This window comes from Pongo abelii, chromosome 6 (genome assembly GCF_028885655.2).
Source record: "Pongo abelii isolate AG06213 chromosome 6, NHGRI_mPonAbe1-v2.0_pri, whole genome shotgun sequence".
NCBI lineage: Eukaryota > Metazoa > Chordata > Mammalia > Primates > Hominidae > Pongo > Pongo abelii.
Genome location: NC_071991.2, coordinates 66214161 through 66237822, shown reverse-complemented (window position 1 = coordinate 66237822; position 23662 = coordinate 66214161). Strand labels below are relative to the sequence as shown.

Genomic DNA, 23662 nt, shown 5'->3' with positions numbered 1-23662 from the left:
TTGTCATTGATTGACCTTTGTTGCTTGGGCGAGTTAATGTTCTTATTACTTGGGAAGTTGTGTGATGAATAAATGAGATAATGCATTTCAAACACTTAGCATGGTGCCTGGTTATATTAGGTCTCACTAACATTAGTTTATACACCATATAAGGATAATGAACACCCTTGCTTGGCTCACAACTATGCCTTCATTGCCAGCACAGTTCCTTGGTCACATAGTAGCTTCTCAGTAGGTATCTCTTAATTGAATGGATCTACCACAATGATTTTTTGAGTCCTCTTGAATACATGGTGTTTTAGTTTTACTCTGTGTAAAACTAAATCAATGAAATTTTGTATAAGTTAAATTTTTTTAGTTAAATACATCTTTTTTTTCCCCCATAGACCTATGTAAGCAAGAGTTTGTGGCCAGAAAGACTTGAGCCTTTTTCATTTGGTGTGTTATATTTATTTGGACTTGAACTTCCCCACACATCTCTAACTCCTCACCCTCACCCCCATCTTTGAACATGATTTTCTACTTATATTGGCCATAATGTCTTTTTTAAAAACATTCTTCAAAAAGGAAACTAGATATTCTATAGCAGATATATCATAAGAGCATAACATTTTTCATGTTTTACTTGCTTTTGTTTACTTTTCCTCAAAAAATTGCTCTCTGGTATCACTATGGGCCTTAGTTTCCTCATCCACTTCCTTAAATGATACAATTGGAATATATAAACTTGCAATTATATCTAGATCTATAATTGTTAAATGAAAAGCTTTCATTAAAAGTATAAATACTGGCCAAGCATGGTGGCTCACACCTGTAATCCCAGAACTCTGGGAGGCCGAGGCAGGAGGATTGCTTCAGGCCAGGAGTTCTAGACCAGCCTGGGCAACATAGTAAGACCCTGTCCTTATAAAAAAATTGAAAGATTAGTAGGGTGTGGTAGTGGGATGTAATCCAAGCTAGTCAGTAGACTGAGGTGGGAGGATTGTTTGGGCCCTGTAATTTTAGGTTAAGTGAGCTATGACGGTGCCACTGCACTCCAGCCTGGATGACAGAATGAGACTTCATCTCTAAAAAATATGTATAAATACTGAGCACCTGCCATATGCCAGACTCTGTTTGATAAACTGTGTATCCATTTTGCAGTTGGCCTTTAATAATTAAATATTCATTTCAAACCTGTGAGGTAGAATAAGAAGTATTTAATTTTATTTATAGGTAATAAAACTGAGGTTCAAATAGAGTTTGTAATAACTCATATCTAATAGAAGTATCAGATTTATGTATAAAACTGTGTCACAGAGTAGGTATTTTGTAAATAATAGTTGATTTGTAGTTGGATCATAGATGGATGGAGGTATGGGTGAATGGATGGATGGATGGATTGATGGATAACTAAAGTTCCAGTCAATCATTCTTGCCATTTATTTTCCCAGGAATTTCTGAGGATCAATTTTGTCTTACAAAAATAATGGCATTGAAGTATTCTGTTGCTTCAGACTTTGTTTAGGATACAAACCAAATATTCATTTGCTTTCAAAAGGTGCTGAGAATATAAACTTACCTCCTGGAGCATCACTGACTAGAAGAGTAAAAGGATTTTTACTGTGATTGAAAATGCTTTCTTTAAAACATATGCAGTATTTATAGGGCTGCTTGGAATAAGCCAATTGAAAGATTTAATGATAATAATCTCCATATTTCTTCTAAAATTGATTTCCGGATTCAATGAACTTGGAAAGAGTCCTGGGACATCAAATAAGTAAAATCTTAACATGAAATGAATCTTCAGAATATGTTCATAAATTTGCATTTTAAACATAACCAGATAATATATATCTTTACCCATTATTAAGGTGATACTTTAATGAAAATTTTTCATTTGCATGAAATAAACCTTTTTGGCTACAGATGAAAGGACTTTATGGTAGCGACAATGGTTCTGTGAGTTAAATGATCCCAACATCATCAGGAATGAATCACAAGTGCCTACCATATGAATTACAGCACCATGAGTCTTAAAAAGGTATTTCTGTGGAAAGCATTCCTCCCATCTGCAACAATCAGATTCTGCTTTGAAGTCCTGCTGGAGAGCCTCAGAATACATGAGACTGCCACATGCTACCCAAATTTCTCTCTCTACTTGAGTCTGACTGCATTTTCCTAAAGAATAACGTGGTAACTTAATGACCAGGGGGTTTAGAGAGGGAGGAAAATGGCTACGGTTTTTATAATTAGACTTCCCTGGATGTGCATTCTTCAGTAATCCTTTCTGGATATAACTACAGAAGGTAGTCCAATGGATGAGAAAAATTTAATTTCAAATGAAAATAGGGCGACAATGTGTGACTCCTTTGATCCCTACTGTATTAAATGTGTGGTGAAGTCTTCATAAACATTTCAGGCCCAAATGTAATTGACATGTTAATAAATGAGTAAATTGGTAGTGGGAATTTTTAGCCATAGAAGAGTTACAAATTAATACAAATCATCATGAGATAGGTGTCAGTGAGTATTTCAAAAGCTTTCACTCCTGCTTATCTTGATGCCAGTGCCTCTGCTGCTGAATGGCAGAGTGAGGATGGAGGTTGCCAGAATCATTTTTGTTGTTTCTTTTTTTAACTGGAGGCTTTCCTCAATAGAAAGAAAATAATAGTTGGGGGAAGGCTTGTCATGAATGGGAGACTGGCATCAGCAACGTCAACAAATGTTTAAGTAGAAGTAAAATGACTTATCCAATAGATCACAATGTGTCACCATTTCTTTATTAACCAAACGAATCATGATCGAGGTATCTTTCTCTGAGAATTGGCTGCTGATTCTAGAGTCTGTTCTATTTTACTACAGGGAGGCAGGATAGCAATAGTAACTAAATTGTAGGTTGGAGAGAATTCCCTGTTCAACCTACTACAGCATTAACTCAGTTTTGGCCTCCATAGAGACTTCCAATACCATTTGCAATTTTGTAATAGAAACAGACTTTGTGGGAGAATCTCTCATTTCTCTGAGCTTCTATCAAAACATTAGGTTATTCACAATAGGCATTGCTAAATATACATGGGTTCTAAAAGAAAAAAGTTTATACAGTTCTGACTGTACTTTGTTCTCATTTTGGCTTTATGTGCTTTACTACTTAGGTTCTAGCCCATGCTCTGGTGAAACAGATAAGTTAGCAATAAAAAGAGCAAGGCTTCTTCCAACCCTAATAATACATAATAACACTAGAATAAGATAAATACTAACATACATTGGTCACTTTGATTATACACTAGTCTATTATTTGCTATCTTGTATATTAAACTAAAAACCTAATAACACACTTTAATATCTAAAAACAGAATTGCTTGGTGCATGGATACATTTTAAATGATACTGTAGAGAACATGAAAAATTTATCCACTATTTGATATTTGTAAATGTAGTTTAAAAAAACCAGAATGATTCTGTTTTATTTAGAAAATACAACAAGAAGCATGAAATACACAAAGGTAGAATTGGCTATTTCTAGTTGATGGAACTATGTATTTATTATTATTTATAATTATTTGATGATGATCATTTATTTTATATATTTATCAAATAAAAGATAACACTTTATATATCACAACATAGAACCTGTTTATTATATGTTATTATACTATTTTATTTATTATTTTCTATCATTTTCCAAATTTGTTACAATGAGAATGCAATAATTTTGGTTTTTTAATATAGTTTTTTTAAATGAAAATTAAAATAAAGCTAGTTAAGGTTGTTTCCTTTCACTACCACTATTCTCTGGGAACTATTTGGAAACGTTAGAGAGAAGCATTTGAGACATGCCACCTTGAAGGATGAATCCTTTTGTGTCATCTGACTTGGTTATTAAATATGTATATAAGGCTTAATCTTTGAGCCTTCTTAGAGCAACTTTTCATTTCAAACAACTTCTAAACTAGAGAAAATACTGACACAGTATGATTTTTTAGCAGAAACCCACCCCTATAAAGTATCAGGAAATCAAATTGAAATTGATAATTTGAAACCATTACCATATTGATAGCTTATTTAATTCTATTTTTATAATCAAAAATATTAAATTTGCTTCTACTAAATTAATGGAACCAAACAGAGGATTTCATTCTGAGAAGGCCCTTCTAATTCTCTTTCTCAATGGTTTCAAGGTCTTGGTAATTACCAGTTCAGCTCCACTTGGTCATCAAAAGAAATGATTTGTTACAGTATAGAATCCTTCTCATGCTTATAATTTAATGCTGATAGACAATTTTTAAAACAACCAGGCTACATGTAGGATTCTTTAGTAGTAGTTGTGGTGTTTGATTAATGCCTCATTCTAAAATATTTCCTAAAATAAAAGCTTAAGGTACCAAATCTCTTTTAAAAAGTATCTGACACGGCTGGGCATGGTGGCTTACGCCTGTAATTCCAGCACTTTGGGAGGCCAAGGCTGGTGGATCATGAGGTCAAAAGATCGAGACCATCCTGGCCAACCAACATGGTGAAACCCCATCTCTACTAAAAATACAAAAATCAGCTGGGTGTGGTGGTGCACGCCTGTAGTCCCAGCTACTCAGGAGGCTGAGGCAGGAGAATTGCTTGAACCCGGGAGGCGGAGGTTGCAGTGAGCCGAGATCATGCCACTGCACTCTAGCCCAAGTGACAGAGTGAGACGCCGCCTCAAAAAAAAAAAAAAAAAAAAAGTATCTGAAACAATATGATTTCTTAGCAGAAACCAACACCTATAAAGTACACAAATTCTTTTGTAGTCAATGCAGGTAATAGGAATGACTGTCAAGGCTGATCTTTAGTCAGTGCATCCCAATATGAGCCTGCACATGTGGCTGCTCTGAGGCATCCAAGTTCCTCCCTCAGCTCTGCACTCAGTTATGAAACTGATGGCCTATGTGGTTGCAGAGAACCCTGTTCCATCTCTATGTCCAGTGATTGCTTGAGCCTACAAGGTACCATGGTATAGGAACATGTTTTCCACTTAATCACTTAGCCCATCAGCCCTCACACTCAAAACACTCAACCCCCCTTGAGGAAGGTCTCTGCTATAATTTTTCAACTCTGAAGGTTTTATTAAGTTTACTGTCAAATGTAGGATGAGCTTTTGTGTCTTTAACGAAGCTAGAAGTAAATACGATTACATGAAACTTGCAATCATGCCTACTAAAAATGTTATATATGCTCTAATCTAACACACACACGTACACACACACACACGTACACATGCCACTGAAACCTTTAATATGTCCTGAAAAATAATACCTTCACCTTGGTAGCCACACTTGGCTGGCATTTTTAATGTTTCTAATATGTACAGTAACAATGGACACAGCAGAATTCAAGACAATAAAATTTAAAAAAAATATCGAATTGTTTATTTTGATTTGAAGAAAGGGCATGGGCCTTGTAGAAATTTCTATACATCACTTGAATGTTTTGTGCATGCACAACTCAGAGTTCGGCTGCCACAATCTCTGACAGCGGAGATCACATGGGTAACATGTGAATGGAAATAAACCCTGTAGGTAAAAGAAAGAGGAATTTGGATAGAGATCAAAGATTAACTTCATTCCACTCTTTCCTTCCACTTTTTACTGTCCCATCTAAATTTGGCATTTTATGGGACTTTTTTTCATTCCCAGAGCAAAGAGCGAACTTAAACCAGATTTGGATCTCTCTCTCTCTTTCTTTCTTTAATCCGGTGATTTGGTTTGTTCAATAGTGACTTTAGATAATTGAATTCTCAATTACTAGAAATTATTAGTAAGATTTCTGGTTTGATTTATTATATCTTTTAAAATTATAACTGTAGCCCTGGTTTAGGTTACAGAAAAAGCTGTCTAGAATATTTAATAATACGATTAACAGAAGTGTGTCCTTACCTATTAGGTTTTTTACATAAATTTTCTAGAATGGTACTAATTACTATGTGCTATTAATCTTGGCTTAGGGAAAGAACATTTCTAAGCATTAGGGATCAAAATTTTGCATTACTTCTTGTCTGAATGTTTATCTTTCTTTTTATTGTCATCTGGTAATAAGGTAGTTTAGTGTGGACAGCCGCGTTCCTAAGTGGCCTGGGTAAAAGATTCTTACTGGCATCATAATGAGGTCCATAGGAATCAAGAAATACTAAAATGCTTGATGACAGTTTTTAACTAATTTTTAAATCCTTTTTAAATGAATTTTTGTGAAGAATTTTAAAACAATAATTGTAAAGTGACTGATTTGACTTCCATCCAAATAGTAGTTAAGTGGTTAAAATCAACATTAAAGTGCTTCAAGATATTGAGGAGATTAGCTCATCCTGTTCATGGTGAACATCAAGTGCTAGACCAGAAGGGAAAATCTAGGCAGTTGTTTACCAAGTGGATTATTTTAATGCATTACTAGGATTAATGTATTATTTTATTGTTCAAAATGGAAGCAACCTAATTTAGTTTCAGGTTCTTATTATCTGATCGTTTTATAGGCTTTCATTAAATTCTAGTGAATACATCCTGAGAATTTCTTTTCTTTTCAAACAAAAGACTATGATAATTAAAAGATCATTGGTTGCCAGGGGTTGAGGGGCAGAGAGGGAGGATGAATAGGTAAATCACAGGAAATTTTCAGGGCGGTCAACGATTCTGTCTGATAGTATATTGGTGGATACATGACATTATGCATTTGTCAACACCCACAGAATGTACAACACAAAGTGTGAACCTCAACTATACTTTAGTTAATAATAATGCATCAGTACTGGCTTATCAATCATAACAAGTGTACCAAAATAATGCAAAATGTTAATAAGGAAAGAAAGAGACTGGATATGGGAACTTGCTGTACTTCCTGCTCAGTTTTTCTGTGAATACAAAACTGCTCTAAAAAATTTATGAATTATAAAAAATTCAATTGATTTAAAAATTAAATTTTTTTGCTGTAAGTTCACAAAGCATTTAGAAAATGAAATGTTCTATTGAAACACATGTTTTTATTTATTTTTATTTACCCTACCTTTTGGCAATTGCCCCTGAAATTGGACAGATTGGATGCCATGATAATTTTTTCTAAATGTTGAATGAGAAACATTCAAATTTGGCAATATGAGACATTACATATTCTTAAACACTTTCATGTGAAAGTATCTCAAAATGCTGAATTAAATATTAAAATCATCCTTTTAAATTTATGGTTGACTTCCAAAAGATAGAAAAAGGAGAGTAAATCCTGAAGCTGTTGACTACTCTGGGGGCATCTATACCAAAATCTCCAACTGGTCAGAGTTGGAACATTAATAATCTACTGCATATTGCAAAAGAGGGTCAGAGGCTTGGGCCAAGAAGGGAAGAGAATTTAATTGGAGACCAGAACAAAGAAATAATGACAAATGGCCAACACTTTGGAAAAGAATAAACAGGAGAAAAGAAAATACTCCTAAATAAAACATCACATCTCTCTTAGCTTTTTGCCACCAATAAGGGGAATTTCCGAAAGAAAGTTTCAGAGAAAGAGAGAGAAAGAATGTAAGAGAGAAAGAGAAAAAGAAGAAAGAAAAAAAAGAAAGAAAGAAAGAAAGATGCCCTGACTTTCTTCTCCATGAGAATTTGTAATAAAGTTTTAAGATCCATATTTATAATATACATGTACAAACAACAACAGCAAACTCCACAACCAGTCTTGCAATATAAGAATTTAAAATAGGTCCTAGATGGTAGTGTCCCAGATATCCAGCAAAAGCAAACAATATCACACTTGAGCCAGACTTGAAAGACAGATACCACATTCAACCCAGTGTCTTAGTTCAGGCTGCTGTATAAAAATATAATAGACTGATAGCTTATAAACAACAGAAATTTATTTCTCACAGTTCTGGTTGCTGTAAGTCTGAGATTAGCTTGCCAGCATGGTCAGGTTCTGGTCAGGGCCTTCTGGAATAAAGACTGCCAAGTAAAGACTTGGACCCTTAGAAGGCAACAAGAGAACTAGAGGACTCTCTGGGTCCCTTTTGTAAGGGTACAAATCTAATTTACGAGGACTCTACCTAATCTGGATTAAAGAGTGCCAACTTCTCCTTGGATCCTTAGAGAGCAACAAGAGAGCTAGAGGACTCTCTCTGGTAAGGGTACTGATCTCATTCATGAGGACTCTACCTAATTACCAAAGGCTGCCTCTCAAAAACATCACATTGGAGGTTAGAATTTCCACATATAAATTTTGGGGTGTAGTCACATTCAGTCCATTGCACCAAGCTTCAAATATTTTTTCACATATAAAGTTACAATGAATACCAGCTCAAAGTACTCCACAAATTAAATAAATTAATAAAAGTTTTTTAAAAAGGGGATAATTAAGGCAGCATGAACATGAATCAGCAGAAACAACAGAGAGCAAACTAAACCGAAAGATTTCAAATGTCAGTTACAGAATATAAAATAATTGTGCTGAAAGAAATAAAAGAAGAAATAAAAACATAAACAAGGAGTTAAGAAAGTATCATAATGACCAATAAGTCACGAAATAGAACAAAATCGGAATTCTAGAGTTAAATAATACAATCACAGAAATGAAAATGTCACTAAAGATGTGATGTAGCAGATTAGAGATGTCTGAAGAGGGAAAGTCTGGAAGACAGCTCTGAATCAAAAATATACATAATGCAGGACAGAGAGATGGAAAATATGAAAGAGAACTTAAAAGAGATCAAGGAAATATTTACAGACAATGTCTACCTACATCTATGTGGAATTTCAAAATAATATAATAGAGTAAACAAACATTTTATTTCAGCAAATTTGAACAATGAAATAAAAGAAGGAAACGCCTGTCAAAATATAACTTAGAACGATATAGAAAGCAGGTGTAGTCATATAATCCCTTTAACAATTCAATCAATACTAAAAATATTCTTCAAAGTGAACACAAGACCCTAATGGTTTCATAAGAGATTTCTCCCCAACATTCTGGCATCAGATAATAAAAACAGAGGGTCCCAACCACATCAAAATTCATTATGGCCAATACAAGAAGGGAAAAGTACAGATTAACCCCATTCATGAGCATACTCAAAAAAAATCTTAAAACAAAGCATTAGCAAAACAAATCCAGGTGTGTAGTAAAAAGATAATACATTATGACCAAGCTTATTTTACTTCCTGAATGCAATGATGGCTTCATATTTGAAATATTAATTAATGTAACTAACAACACTGTGAAATTATGGGGAAAAGTCTATCTGTGTAAAGAAATAATTAGATCAAATTACATTTGTAATGAAATCTCTAAGTTGAATTAGAAATAGAAAACTCCCCTCTTACACTGAATGAAACCACAATAAGATGCCATTTTTTTACCACCCACTTGGCAAATCATACCAAATGTTGGCAAGGATGTGACTTAACTGGAATTCTTACATATACTGTTTCTGAGGGTGGGGCTTGGTAATAGCCCTTTGGAAATAATCTGGCATTATTTAGCAGATTTGTAAGACTCAACAATTCTGTTTCACATGTGCATATGTGCACCAGAAGACCCGTGTAAGAATGTTCATGGCGACGTTATTTGTAATGGCAAAAAAACGAATTTGGTGATAACAAGAAAACCAACTCTCTGTCAATAGAAGAATGGGTAGATAACCTCTGTTGACATATAATGGCCTACTAGACAGCAAAAAAACTACAGCTACAGGCATCAACAGAGATGAGCTAACAAAATACATGAAAACAGCAAGTTGCCAAAGTGTAAAACCGTTTTTATAAAGTTCAAAAACAAGGAAAAAAAAAGGAAAGCAATGGAATTATAAACTCAGGATCCTGATCTCCCACAAGGAGGAGGATAGCTGCTGTCAGAGAGAGGCACATGGGGGTTTAAAAAGTGTTGCTAACTTAATTTTCCTTAAGTTGGAAGGTAAAAAAGCAGATATTTGTCATATTATTGTATTTTATAACATGTATAGATGTTATTCATATTTTGCATTTATCAAATGTTTCATAATAAAATAATGCTTATAAAAATCTAATGGAATAGATTTTACATTACATTAGATAATGTAAATAATTATATTAGATAATGTAAATTTGTAATAGATGGCAATTTCGGGCATAGAAAACTTTTTATAATAAAGGCCAATGATAGCAACAGGAAGCATGTGGTGAGCAAATGGAAAAGTTTACCTTGTTAACACCCGCTGAATAGTATTCAGTATTTTTATCCAGATACATACAGACCATGTTATGAAAAGCAGCCCTGTGCACTGGTGAAGAGCCAGATTAGTGCCAGTCTTGGTTGTGATACTTCTTAGCTGTGGGATCTTGGGCTTTGGGTCCCTTATCTGTAAAATAGAGATAATAATAGGACCTAATCCATAAAGTTATTTTGAGTATTGGATGAGTTAGCACACAGAAAATGCTTAGTAATGACTTACTCAAAATATGTGCTCAATGTTAGATTCTAGTGATCATTTTTCTTGATTTAATACTCTGAAATGTTCTGTTTGTATTATGGTAGGTTTTGGTCATTTGACGAAGCAATTGATGACATTGGCTGATGGACGTGTGGTGTTGGCTCTGGAAGGAGGACATGATCTCACAGCCATCTGTGATGCATCAGAAGCCTGTGTAAATGCCCTTCTAGGAAATGAGGTAAAAAAGTAAAAGTACAAAAGGGCAGGGGTAAAGAATCAGGGATGTATGCATGCATACTTTTAAACTAAAAAAAATTCTGCATACTCAGAAAGCTTAACATTGCTCTTACCATTAAGAAAGAAGGTAAGCCTTAGATAAGATAAGTTTACATGTTCTCATATACTACAATGTTATCCCAGGTATAGAATCCACATAGCACTCACTCTCTTCAATCAGGTTAGCCACGGAGCTCAAAAATAAGAACATTTTGTCTACTGACCCAACCAATGAGTATGGAAACATTGAATAAGAAATAAAACTTTAAAAAATGTCTGGAGGTTTCTTGTAGGATTATGTTATTTCTGGGAAAAAAAAAACTATTTTAAAAATTGGTGAACTTTTTGTCACCATTTAAGAATTCTTTATGCTAAGAGATAGGTATTTCCATCTTACAGATGGTGAGAATGAGTCTCAAAAATGTTGAGAAATCCATCCAAAGTCATGCAGTCAGAATGCATTATAAGATCCAAGACATGAACATGAATCTAAATGGCCAAAGACCATTATTTTTTCTTTCACATCACATGGCTACATTGCAACATATTTTCTGACTACTCTGCAGAATTCAGATCCAGTTGCTATGAGGGTCACTTCCCGCTCATGGCAACATTTTCAACCAATTAGTTGCAATTCAGCGAATATTTCAAAGTTTCTATGTATTCATTAATATTATCCATTAATCTATTTTCTATAGTGATTATACAGTAGTGTTAGGACTATCATATGCATTTTGCCTTTCTTTTATGAATTTGCAATATGATTTTGCTTATTAGATAAACATATATTTATGTTTATCTTTTTAAAAATCTATCATTCATATCATTTTTTTAACTGTAATGCATGCCTTTGCCTGTAGTATTTATAAAACAAAATGTACCTTTTCTTCTGCACATAGAACACATAGTTCTTATTGTCATCATTATTTTACAAACCTGTAGTGTTTCCATATGATTATTTTTCATATATATTGAAGTAAAAATGTACGTTGTTAATTTGAAGAAAAAACATGAGAGAGAAAACTTAAGCACTGCTCAAGTACTTTACTCTTGTTAATTTTTTTTTTTTTTTCTGAGACAGAGTCTCGCTCTGTCGCCCAGGCTGGAGTGCAGTGGCGTGATCTCAGCTCACTGCAACCTCCGCCACCCGCGTTGAAGTGATTCTGCTGCCTCAGCCACCCAAGTAGCTGGGATTACAGGTGTGCACCATCACGCCCAGCTAATTTTTGTATTTTTAGTAGAGACGGGGTTTCACCATGTTGGCTAGGCTGGTCTCGAACTCCTGACCTCGTGATCTGCCTGCCTCAGCCTTCCAAAGTGCTAGAATTACAGGCCTGAACCACCGCGCCCGGCTGTCTTGTTAATTTTAGACAGCACAATAACTCAAAGGATGTAATTATCTAATGATTAGTGTCAACAAAGTGCTGCTGTTTCAGATCACACACAATTCAATGTGTGTAAAATTTTCTAAAATGTTAGTGTCTTTCTGTGATTCCTGTAAGCCAATAATGTCAAACAGGATGTTGAGTATTTTTTTGTGGCAGTAAGGGAGTGCAAGAAGTAAATGCTATTTTTATTTTATAAGTTGATGTTGGGGTGCTTTTTTGCCCCCTAGATAACATTTTTTGTATAGTCACCTGTATTCTGAAATCACTTATTTGATTTTAAATATAGAAACATGTTACAGAAGCATAATAATATTAATATTTGCATTATAAAGGCTTATACCAGATGTGCAGATAATCAGAATAGGTTGTGGATTTGTAGCTCCATGGATAATTGACCTAGCCAGAAAGAAATGTTACCTGATTGCAAAAGCCAACTACTTTTCTGCCTACGTGGAAGGAAATCAGGGATTTTACTGGCTTTCTTTGAAAGCATGCATTCAAATGTCTCTATACTCATCATCTTTTGCTCTTAACCCAACATTTCCAATGAGGATGGAGTGATCTCCCCATCATCTCTTTCTTTAAGAAATGATTATGTTTCAGAACAGATTCAATTGTGTGGAGTTACATGTTTTTCTTAATTTATCTGTGTTTACTGTAAAGCAAAGTGTGTTTTGTACCTTGCTGCCATTCTATGCCCTTTTGACTGGGAGAACTCTGGTCATTTTAGTACACGTGCTTTTCGTGGAGATGAAATAGACTGCTTTTGTAGAGCAATTAGTGACTTTAAAATTGATGGCAATATGAGAGATTACATATTCTTAAATACTCCTATATGAAAGTATCTCGCTGGCCGGGCGCAGTGTCTCACGCCTGTAATCCCAGCACTTTGGGAGGCCGAGGCGGGCAGATCACGAGGTCAGGAGATCGAGACCATCCTGGCTAACATGGTGAAACCCTGTCTCTACTAAAAACACAAAAAATTAGCCAGGCGTGGTGGCGGGCGCCTGTAGTCCCAGCTACTCCGAAGCCTGAGGCAGGAGAATGGCGTGAACCCAGGAGGCGGAGCTTGCAGTAAGCCGAGATCGCGCCACTGCACTCCAGCCTGGGCGACAGAGCGAGACTCCGTCTCAAAAAAAAAAAAAAAAAAAAAAAATCTCAAAATGCTGAATTAAATATTAAAACCACCCTTTTAAATTTATGAATGACTTCCAAAAAGATAGACAAAGGAGAGTGAATACTGCAACTGCTGGCTACCTTGGAGGCATCTGTTCGAAAATCACCAATTGGTCAGAGTTTGAACATTAATAATCTACTGCATATTGCAAAAGATAGTCAGAGCCTTGGGCCTAAGAAGGAAAGGGAATTTAATTGGAGACCAGAATGCAGAAAGAATGACCATGATGTCACCTGATTTAAAGTTTGAGACCTGTGCCTTTTCTCTACATGTTTAGAAAGACCAGGCTTGAGAAAGAGAAAGGAATAAAGGTATCGCTGGACAATATTAAACCTGACCATGTGAGTGTTTAGATTGCTAAAATTTCCAGTAAGTGCTAACTGAAATGATTATTTTTGGCTATATTGACTATTGAACTTACTAATTAATATGTACGTCTTATGGTAAATTTGAGTTAGTTATTATGATGCCCTAAATACCAGCTTGTCCCTTTTGGTTGGTGATCTTCAGTTGCATAAGCACAACCTAAATTTTTTTCAATATAAACTAAAGGAAAGGAGGTTTAAATAGTGTATGCTTTTCTGTATTTTTTGCATTAAACTTTCTTGGGAACATAAATAAGAATATAGATTTCCTAGCAGATACTTTAAGGGTAACAACGAATATGGGATTATTGAATTTTTGAAAGGTAAATTTTGTTGTGTCAGGTCTATCAGTATATGGAAGAGCAAAGTTAAGAAAAAGAAAGATTATTAAAAGTGAAAAATTAAAGAAAAATACAAGTGTGTTGTACATTACAATTCATTTGGAAAAAGGAAATGAAAATATAATACATAAAACACATTAAAGAATGGAGAGTTCTTCTCACTTTCATTGACAATATAATTTATAATCCAAGGCCTGGTTTTCTGTATTTTTTTTCCAGGTCAAAGATCATTATGACTACACTGAAGTTTTAAATTTCATTCTTTTAGAAAAATAATATATAAGGCATATTGCATGTACCTTACCATTTTTAAAAAAGTGCATATATGTAGTTTTCACAGTAGTTTTATATGGTAAGCTGTAGGTAAAAAAATACAAAAGGATGTCTTTCAGATTGCGATTTCAAATCCCAGTTTCCCTCCAAACCCTTTATTCAATGATTAATAGAGCAATTATAACTCATTATCTGGGATTTCACTTTTACAAATAACAAAATGTAGTAAAGCTTGAACTTAAAACATTGGCAGAACCCACTTTAGTTTCTCAACACTGAACATGCAATTGAACTCACATTAGAAAGGTCAAGAGGGGCCTTTCTGAGGGCCTCTGCTCTTTGTCAGATGTATTTATTCATGTGCAGAGGATTAGAATTCATAAACATTTTGCCAGTTTTTTGAATGCTATTTCTTTCCCTTGTTGTTTTTGGCCAGGCCATGTCAATACAGCAAAATTTTGCTTCTTAGGGCTTATTATCAGCAGAATAATATGTATTACATAACCCAAAGTAATTATGAAATCAGCAGGAACCGTTAGCTTTGCATCTGTGTAGACACATAGATGGGTACCAAAAAACTTGATTTTTAAAAATTTTAGTTATCTGAGTGTTGCACCCAAAACAGGCATTTTCTTTTTTTTAAATATCTTTATCATGAAAATGATCTACTTAGCAAAACATCTCTTAACTATTCTTTTAAGAAATATGTACAAGGTCAGTCAAAATAATATACTATTGGATTAAAACTAATTTGAGCATGGTACAGGAAATTCCTAGAGGCAACTGATTTTGAAGACATACCAGAAGTCCATTTTTTTCTTTTTCTTGGCAAAGTTTAGAACTTAGACTTATCAGTCCAATCAGTGCATGGTGCATATTTTTTATCTTCTTCAATGAAGCACTTAGAAACAGCAGCTTGGGGTTTGCAAGAAACTGAAGTGAATATTTAAATGAGAAGAATCATTAAGTTGCTTGGAAAGGCATTAGGGATACTTGTGTCAATAACCACATAGTTTTTAGAATTCGTAATAGAAACATCTGTGAGGTTCCCAGAAAATCTGATTTTGGTAATCTGTATTTGAGCTGATTGGCAAACAGTGTCACAGTTGCTTTAAGGCCAAATTTGCCTACTGTTATGCAAAGCCAATTAGTGGCACCCCGGGTTACTTCCTCTGAAAGAAATTTTCCCAAGAGGTGAGAAAAGCTTTAAGCAGTTGCCATTCCTATGGAATCTAAAACAAAAACATTGAAAAACTTCAAGCAAGTCAAAGAAAGGAGAGGACATGTAGTAGTAGAAGCCTTGGGTAGTGAGTTGAGAACATGGCCATTAGAAGATCACCTGTCAATACTGAATAAATGATGATTTCTAAGCTTGTTAGAGGAAAAAAGCAAAACAAATTGTCATAGATCTGGAAGCTGTTGAGATTATGCTAAAGCCTCTAGTACTGCAAGTTCAGCATTTACACTTGGAGCATATAGCATGTTTTGATTTCCCTCACTCTTTTTAAAAATTTGGATTCTGATTTCTTTTTTTGTCTCTTCTTTTTTTTTCTTTTCTTTCTTTCCCTCCCTGCCTCCCTCCTGTTATTCTTCACTTCCTCACTCCCTTCAACCCTCTTTCCCTTTCTCCCTCCCTCTCTCCACTTTCTTTTTAATAACTGCTATCTCCTGTTGAGTATGCTCAGCTGCTTCTATTTGACTTGAATTTCACAAACAGTGGCTAAACTTAGTGATTGTGTTTGTTGATAATCTTTTAAAGATGACGTTTTGCTCTAAAGCTACTGAAATAGTCTCTTGAATTGACTCTAGTAAGTGTTGACAACCACCCCTGAGGTGAACTCTTGGGATGTTGTTGTCCAAGTTGCTCATCAGGGGTTTGTTTGCATTGGATTCCGAATGGGAAAGTTGTTTTGCCATCTTTTTCATCCTTTAGATTATGTATGGCTGAGGCTTAGTCCATTGGGGAATTGGTGTGAATCTGGGAAAGCTTACAAGCTCCTAAATAGTTGCCATTCATGAGTAAAGGAAGGAGGAACTGAATACAGGGACAATGTATGATATGTCAGAATAATGTTTTTCTACGGTTTTCTTTTAAACTTTGAAGGCTCTCCATACTCTGAAAGAGAATGTATGGATAATCTAAAGAGAATAAAACTGCTTGGGGAAAATATTAGTTGAAGATACTTTTCAGTGTAGTTGTGGCCTGTGATGTTGCATTTCTTATATTCAACAAGGCAGAGCCAAATTGGTTGTGTATTTTTTTTTTGTTTATATGTTTTATCAAATGTCAAATGAAGTGGAGGTTGTTTGGATAATTCAAAACTCCATTATATAAATTTTCTGTATAGTCTTTAGGTTTTTCAGAGGGTGTTAAGGAGAATATGGGCCAGGGACCTGGATATTTCACAGGTTGTGGTAACCAATAAAAGAAAGAAAGCAGTTCTTTGCCATGGTGAAACAAACATGTAATGACATACATTTATCTGACCATTCATTAGTCTTTTATTGGGCATGTATTTTGTGCCCAAAAGTTTCAATATAAGTAAAAGTAAAACAAAGTGCTTTGGGAATATAACATAAAACCATTGTTTTTAACTACAGAGATGGAGGAATATTTTAATATTTAATTGGTCTTGAATAAAAAATCATACTAATATGAGCTAATATCTAAGGAAAAGATTATCATGTAATGGGAAAGCATAGAAAAAGACATTAAGACTTCTTGGAATTGTGGATGGCTCTGTTTGGATTTGTTTGTTTTGTTTTTGGTAGAGGAGAGGTATGTTGAGTAGAATAAAAGCATATACTGAGGCTGGATCTGGGTAATGGAATATCATAAGGAATTAGAATTTCTGTGAAAAAATATGGAAGCTTTGAACAAATGAATCCCAAGCTTTGGTGTAAAACAACAACAGCAACAAAACAGCGTTTTTTTGGTTTGTTTGTTTGTTTTTTGTGGAGATGGCAGAAGCTTATAGAAGAAAACAAAGCTTACTATGAAAATAACTATTAGCAATTTTCCCAGATAATCAATAAACAAAATTATACTCTAACCACAGTATGCTGGAACTGACTGTAAATGACTTGTGAAAGCCAATTGTGTGTATCTCTGCTTAAATCTAAGTTCAATAACATCACATTAGTAGCTTGAAACAGGCCATGGTGGGAATATTTACACCACAGAAATCAGCAAATGCTACAAATTAGGACTACTTCTTGCACAGTTAGCATTTCAACATTTACCGGCACACGACTGCTACATAATGTGAAACAGGTCTTGTTAGCAGAAAAGTCAACCTTTGGAAAAGAGTATCATACAAAATCTCTTTAATAAAACAAAAAAAAATAAAGAAAATATTGAAAAATATAAAATTAGCAGATGAAAGGAAGAAGAGATTAAAAAAGCAAATAAAGAGAATACTAAGGCACACAAAGTGAAACAGGACTTACCAAATTTGACTGTCAAATTTAAACTTACTTGCAGAAACAGGGGCAAGTAAACAACAAGATTTTTGGCATTTAATGTGAGCCAAGCCTTCTTCATAACAATTGATATCCAAACTACGGACATTATATTGGAAAACTACACATAGAGCCCTGAACGAACTTCCCTTCAATGTTGTTAGAACTTTAGTATGACATGCACTTTTCAACATATATAGTATTTTCCTAACTCTCCTGTGTGGTTCTAACCGTTTTCTCATTATGTTGTATATCTACAAACTTACCTTAATGATTAAACAAGAATATCAATAATCTGAATTATCCAACAAATTGCATTCATTATCCTCTTTCCAATTGACCGCTATGCCTTCCTCCACTTATTTTTAGGTTTACTTTTAATTACTTAGTTGGTGATTGCCATAGATGTTTAAATATATCATGTGCAAACTGTCCATGGTTAAGCATCATGGAAATTGTAGGATACTATTTGGGTTTGATATGGAACAGAGGCATCTTCTCATAGTCTTCCTCCTTTCATTCATTGGCTGATGTATTGTTTAACCTACATTTCTCTAAGCCATAATAGTTTTGGATAAAACTCAGTTAATAGAACAATAACTACGGTAATAATCTCAGAGTCTGGCTCACTGGTCCCTCTTACCTTATTCAAGGAATTCCTGCAATATCTCATGTGAGCTGATGACCATGACTGTTCCCTTTACCTCTTGGCCTTCCTGTTATTCTCATAAGACTTATGTCACTGCTATTGACCAGAGATATTTCTCTATTGCTGTGTTGATCTCACCCTATGTCATCCACATGTAGGTAGGATGCAGGCAGACGCAATCTGAATAATTTCAATAGTTTGTCAGTGTAGTAATTTGATTGTCAATACAATCACCCTGATTCTGATATTTCCCCCAATCTATTTGGTCAAGAATTTTAATGACTTCAAACAAATAAAATAGGTTATTTTGAGAATGACTCATGAATCACAATATGGATAAAATTATAACCAGATTTACTTACACAATCAAATTAAACATACACAACTAATTGCAGACTTCTCTAAGACAATTATTCAAATGAGAGTTGAGTTTCCACCACCAATCCCTCCTCACTAGGGAATTGATAATCGTTCATCAGCATGGAGAGCCAGGTCTTCATTACAATCTGCTTCCCTTGTCCTCTTGGTCTTGATTATCATATTCTTCCAAAGTTCCACAATATCTTTGACCCTGACAACTGAACCCTTCATGCATTTTGTCTGAGTCACTTTGCATGTTGCAGGAGGACTTTCAGCTTTCTTTGTAAGTGAATTTGTGGCCTTGTACCTAAGAATATAACATGTTGCTCTTATGCAAAATATATAATCTCACTTTGTTTCCTGGAAGGACAATAATACAGTGGAAAGAACATGAACTCAAGATCCAGACTTTGTTTCCCTATTCTCTTATGTCACAGTGCTTATTTTTTTTGAATTTTTAATTTTCCTAATCTGTTTTTAATGGTAAAATATAACACTTATACGGAAAACTGCAAAACACAAATGTACAACTCAATGAAATATCACAGAGATCACATATGTAACGATCAACCAAGAGACAGAGTAATGTCAGCCTGTCAAAAGACCCCACATTCCCTTTCTAACTAGTATCCCCTTTCTCTTTTCTGAAAGTAACAAATTTTCTGATTTCTAACACTATATTTTAATTTGTAGCTTTATATCCATGAAATCATATAATATATAATTCTTTTCTTACTCATTTTGCTCAACATTATGTTTGTGAGATTTGCCCATGTTGTTGCAGCTAGCTATAGTTGATTCATTTTTATTAACATATAGTATTCCATTCTATAAAAATAATTTTTAGGAAAATGTCACAGTTTATTTACATATTCTACTTTTGACAGATAAAGGGAATTTTTCCAGTTTGGGGGCTATTTTACCTAATGTTGTGATGGACATTTTATATGTGTTTCTTGGTGCACTTGTACCGACATTTTTCTTGAATATATTTCTGCAAGTGGTATTGCTGAATCCTGAAATATGCATGTGTTTAAATTTGGTGGATAGCACCAAACTGTTTTCCATAGTGGTAGTTACAATTTGTAGTCCTACCAGTAGCACACAAGTGTTTACACAGTTCTGTATCCTTCTAATACTCCATATTGTCAGTCTTAAAATCTTAGCCATTCTGTTGGATGTGTGGTAGTATATCACCATGGTTTTGATTTGCCCAGATGCTAATGCGGTAAAGCAGTTCTTCATCTATTTATTGATCGTTTGTACATACTGTTTTTGAAGTATCTATTCAAAACTTTTGTCCACCTTCATATTGTCTTTTTCCTTACTGATTTAGCAATTCTTTATAGGTTCTAGTGTTGGTTTCATGTGTTGAAATATCTTGTCTTTTCACCGTCTTAAAGGTAACCTTTGATAATTGAAAGTAACTTTTTAATGTGGTATAATTTATCAATCTTTTCCTGTAGGATTAGTTCTTTTTGTATTCTGTTTAAGTATTCTTTCTGGATTCCCAAAGTCAAGAAAAGATTATTTTTATTCTTTTCTTCCTCTTCTCTGAAAGGTTTATTTTTTGACTTCAACATTAAGATGCATAGTTCATCTGGCATAGTTCATCTGCCAATATGTATATGGCATAATATAGAGGTCAGGTTTGTTTGTTTGTTTCAATGTGAATATACAGTTGATCAAGCACCACTTATAGAAAAGACCATCCATTCAGCCGGGCACAGTGGCTCATGCCTGTAATCCCAGCACTTTGGGAGGCCAAGGTGGGCAAATTACGAGGTCAGAAGTTTGAGACCTGCCTAGCCAACATGGTGAAACCCCATCTCTACTAAAAATACAAAAATTAGCCGGGCGTAGTGGCGTGCACCTGTAATCCCAGCTACTCAGGAGGCTGAGGCTGGAGAATCGCTTGAACCCAGGAGGCAGAAGTTGCAGTGAGCCAAGATAGCACCACTGCACTCCAGCCTGGGTGACAGTACAAGACTCCATCTCAAAAAAAAAAAAAAAAAAAAGGACCATCCATTCATTATGACTCAGTAGTCTTAACTTTATCCATGTATACATGGAGAATCTATTCTATTTCACAGGTTTCTCTCTTTTTATGTGATATTATCAGACTGTCTTAACTACTGTAGTTTTATAAAACGTCATGATATCTGGTAGAACAAATCTTTCAGTTTGTTTTTCTTCTTCAAGACAGTCTTGGCTACATTTGGCCCCCACTGCATTTTTACATAAAATTTTAGAATCAGCTTGGGTGGTTGTACAAATCACATATAAGTGGATATAAATGAATTTAGTTCACCAATTAAGACAAAGGTGATTACACTGTAATAACAGATGCTCTTTAAAGGGAAGCTTTCTGTAATATAATTATAAGGAAAGTTTGAATGAAGGAAATGAAAAAAAAATTTATCCACAAGAACTAACTGGAGGAAAATTCATGTGACCATATTAATATCAGATAAAAATGGACTTTAAGGCAAGAAAAAAGAGAAAATAGAGATCAAAAGAGATGTTTCATACTGATAAAATATTCTATGAACCAAGAAGATAAAACAATTCAAACTTTTTGTTTCTAAGACAGCATGAAAACATATTAAGTATAAATGGAAAGAACCAAATGAAAAAATAGGCAAAACCACAATCATCATAACAAATTTTAGTACACTTCTCTCAGTAACCGATGAACCATGAAGAAAATAAAAGTGAAGGGTGATGTAGAAGATTTAAACACTTGATAAACTTGCTGTAATTTAAATATATAATGGAGTATATATCCCCTAACATGACAGAATATCATTCTTTTCAAGGACATTCTTAACATTTTAAAAAATAGACCGTATATGGAGCATAAAGCCAGTTTCAATAAATTTGAACTAATTGAATTCATACATAGTATAATTTCTTACCACAGTGAGGTAATTAGAAAATCGTATATATTTTGAGATTTTAAATATACTCTAATTCATGTGTCCAAGGAAATCACAGTGAAATACTAGAAAGTATTCTGAAATAAAGCATTATGAAAATATAACATGTGAAAACTTGTGTGATATATAAAGCTGAACTTAGAGAAACATATAGTTTTAAATGTATATATTAGAAAAGAAGAAAGATTAAAATTAATGTTTAAAAGCATATATCTCATTAGAGAATCAAAGCAGCAAATTAAATGCAAAGAAACCAAAGAAGATATAAATAAAATGATAAAATAGAAAACAAGCATATAATATGTAAGATTTTTAAAGTCAGAGGTTGATTCTTTGAAATAAGTAGTAAAATTGATCAAACTCTAGTAAGACTGACCAACAAAGAAAAAGCATGCATGCCCTGCACTGGGAAAGAAAAGGGGACTTCACTACAGATTTTAATGTTATTAAAAGGATTACAAGAAAATATTAAAATAAACTTTATGTAAACATTTCAAAAATTTATGTAATGGAATATATTAAATGGAAAAATTATAATAAAAATGCAACCTTGCAAGACTGAATAAAAATACAGAAAATTTGAATGGTTCTTTAATTACTAAAAAAACTGAGTTTTTAAAACTAAATTTACCAGGAGAAAACAAAAAAACCCATAGAGCTTCACCAGGGAATTCTACCAGGAATTTAAGGAAAAAATAACACCAATCATAAACTGTTTTAGAATAAAGGAGTGGATGGTAGGAAGAATACATCACAAATAATTTTTTGAGGCCTATGTAGTACCGATACCAAAAACTTAAGAGAATATCACAAGAAAGGAATATTATAGGAGAATCTTTCTCATAGTCATAGTAGTTAAAACCCTAAATAAAATATTAGCAGTTCATTAACATCTTAAATGTTCATAAAAATTGGGTTTACTCTAGAAATATAACATATTAACTTTCCAAACTAATTCATTATAATTCATCACATTAAGACAATGAAGAAGAAATATAACTATTTCAATAAGTGTTTTAAAAGCAGCTGATAAACTACCCAATCATAATGAACAATTTTTACAAATAGGAATAAAAAATATTTATTAACTTGATAAAGGATAGCTACAAAATAAATTCCACAGTATACATCAGGTTTAAAGGTGAAATATAGAAATTATTCTTTTAAATCAAAAACAAGACACACTCTTACTGCTTCATTTCAGCATTGTTCAGGGAATCCTAGACAGTGCAATATAGTAAGAAAAAGAAAAAAGTATCAGTATTGGAGAAAAATAAATAAATCACTATTTACAGATGATTTGTAATTGAGTATGAAGAAAATCTATTAAAATATGTTCATTTAAATTATGAAGTAATATGTAAATTTAACAAAGTGGGTAGTTAATTAAAAATCAGTGAAAATTTAAAACTCACTTAAAAGGTTTAGTAAAAATTAATTATATATCTATATAACTGTCATAACTGTAGAAAATAAAAGTTTAAGAATACACTGGTTTTATGTAACCAGTTATCATTAAGGGAAACTGGGTGAAGAGTACATGGGAATTCTGTACAATGTTTGAAACTTTCCGTAAATATAAAATTACTTCAGAAAACATTTTAATAATGAGTTTATTTCACACATACATTTTTGTATCCCCACCATTTCCGTGTCTGACCACTACTATACTATATCCTATTGTAACATTTCATACATACTTAAAACCAAGCAAAGGGTGGAGTTCCATCTTAAAAAACTGAACAGACATTATGGACAACACATTCTTGGCAGTGGAACCTGGACAACATTTATCAGACACGGTGTGTAAAGTTCTCACTCTGCATTACAAAAAGACAGGTGGATATCAAATGATACAGAAATGAAATAAGACAGAATTTTTCTAACAAGCTGTTTAAACTATTAAGGAGACTTCTTGTTCCACTGCCAGAGATCTTGAATAGCCTCTTGGTCAGTCATTAGGAAGCAGTTCTTCACATAATTGATGAAATTGGTTTCCAATTTGGGAAGAGAACCACATTTTTTTGTACTTGCTTGCATTT

General features: G+C 33.8%; 1 protein-coding gene across 7 annotated transcripts in view; it reads left to right on the top strand.

Annotated features, from left to right (window-relative positions):
• The window catches only part of HDAC9 (histone deacetylase 9), a 917296-nt gene that overhangs the window by 848374 nt on the left and 45260 nt on the right, over positions 1 to 23662 (top strand). For all 7 annotated transcript variants that reach the window (XM_054559003.2, XM_054559009.2, XM_054559005.2 and 4 more), the window contains one exon: positions 10495 to 10628. In XM_054559003.2, coding sequence (XP_054414978.1) covers positions 10495 to 10628 — 134 coding nt within the window. The remainder of the gene's footprint in view (positions 1 to 10494; positions 10629 to 23662) is intronic.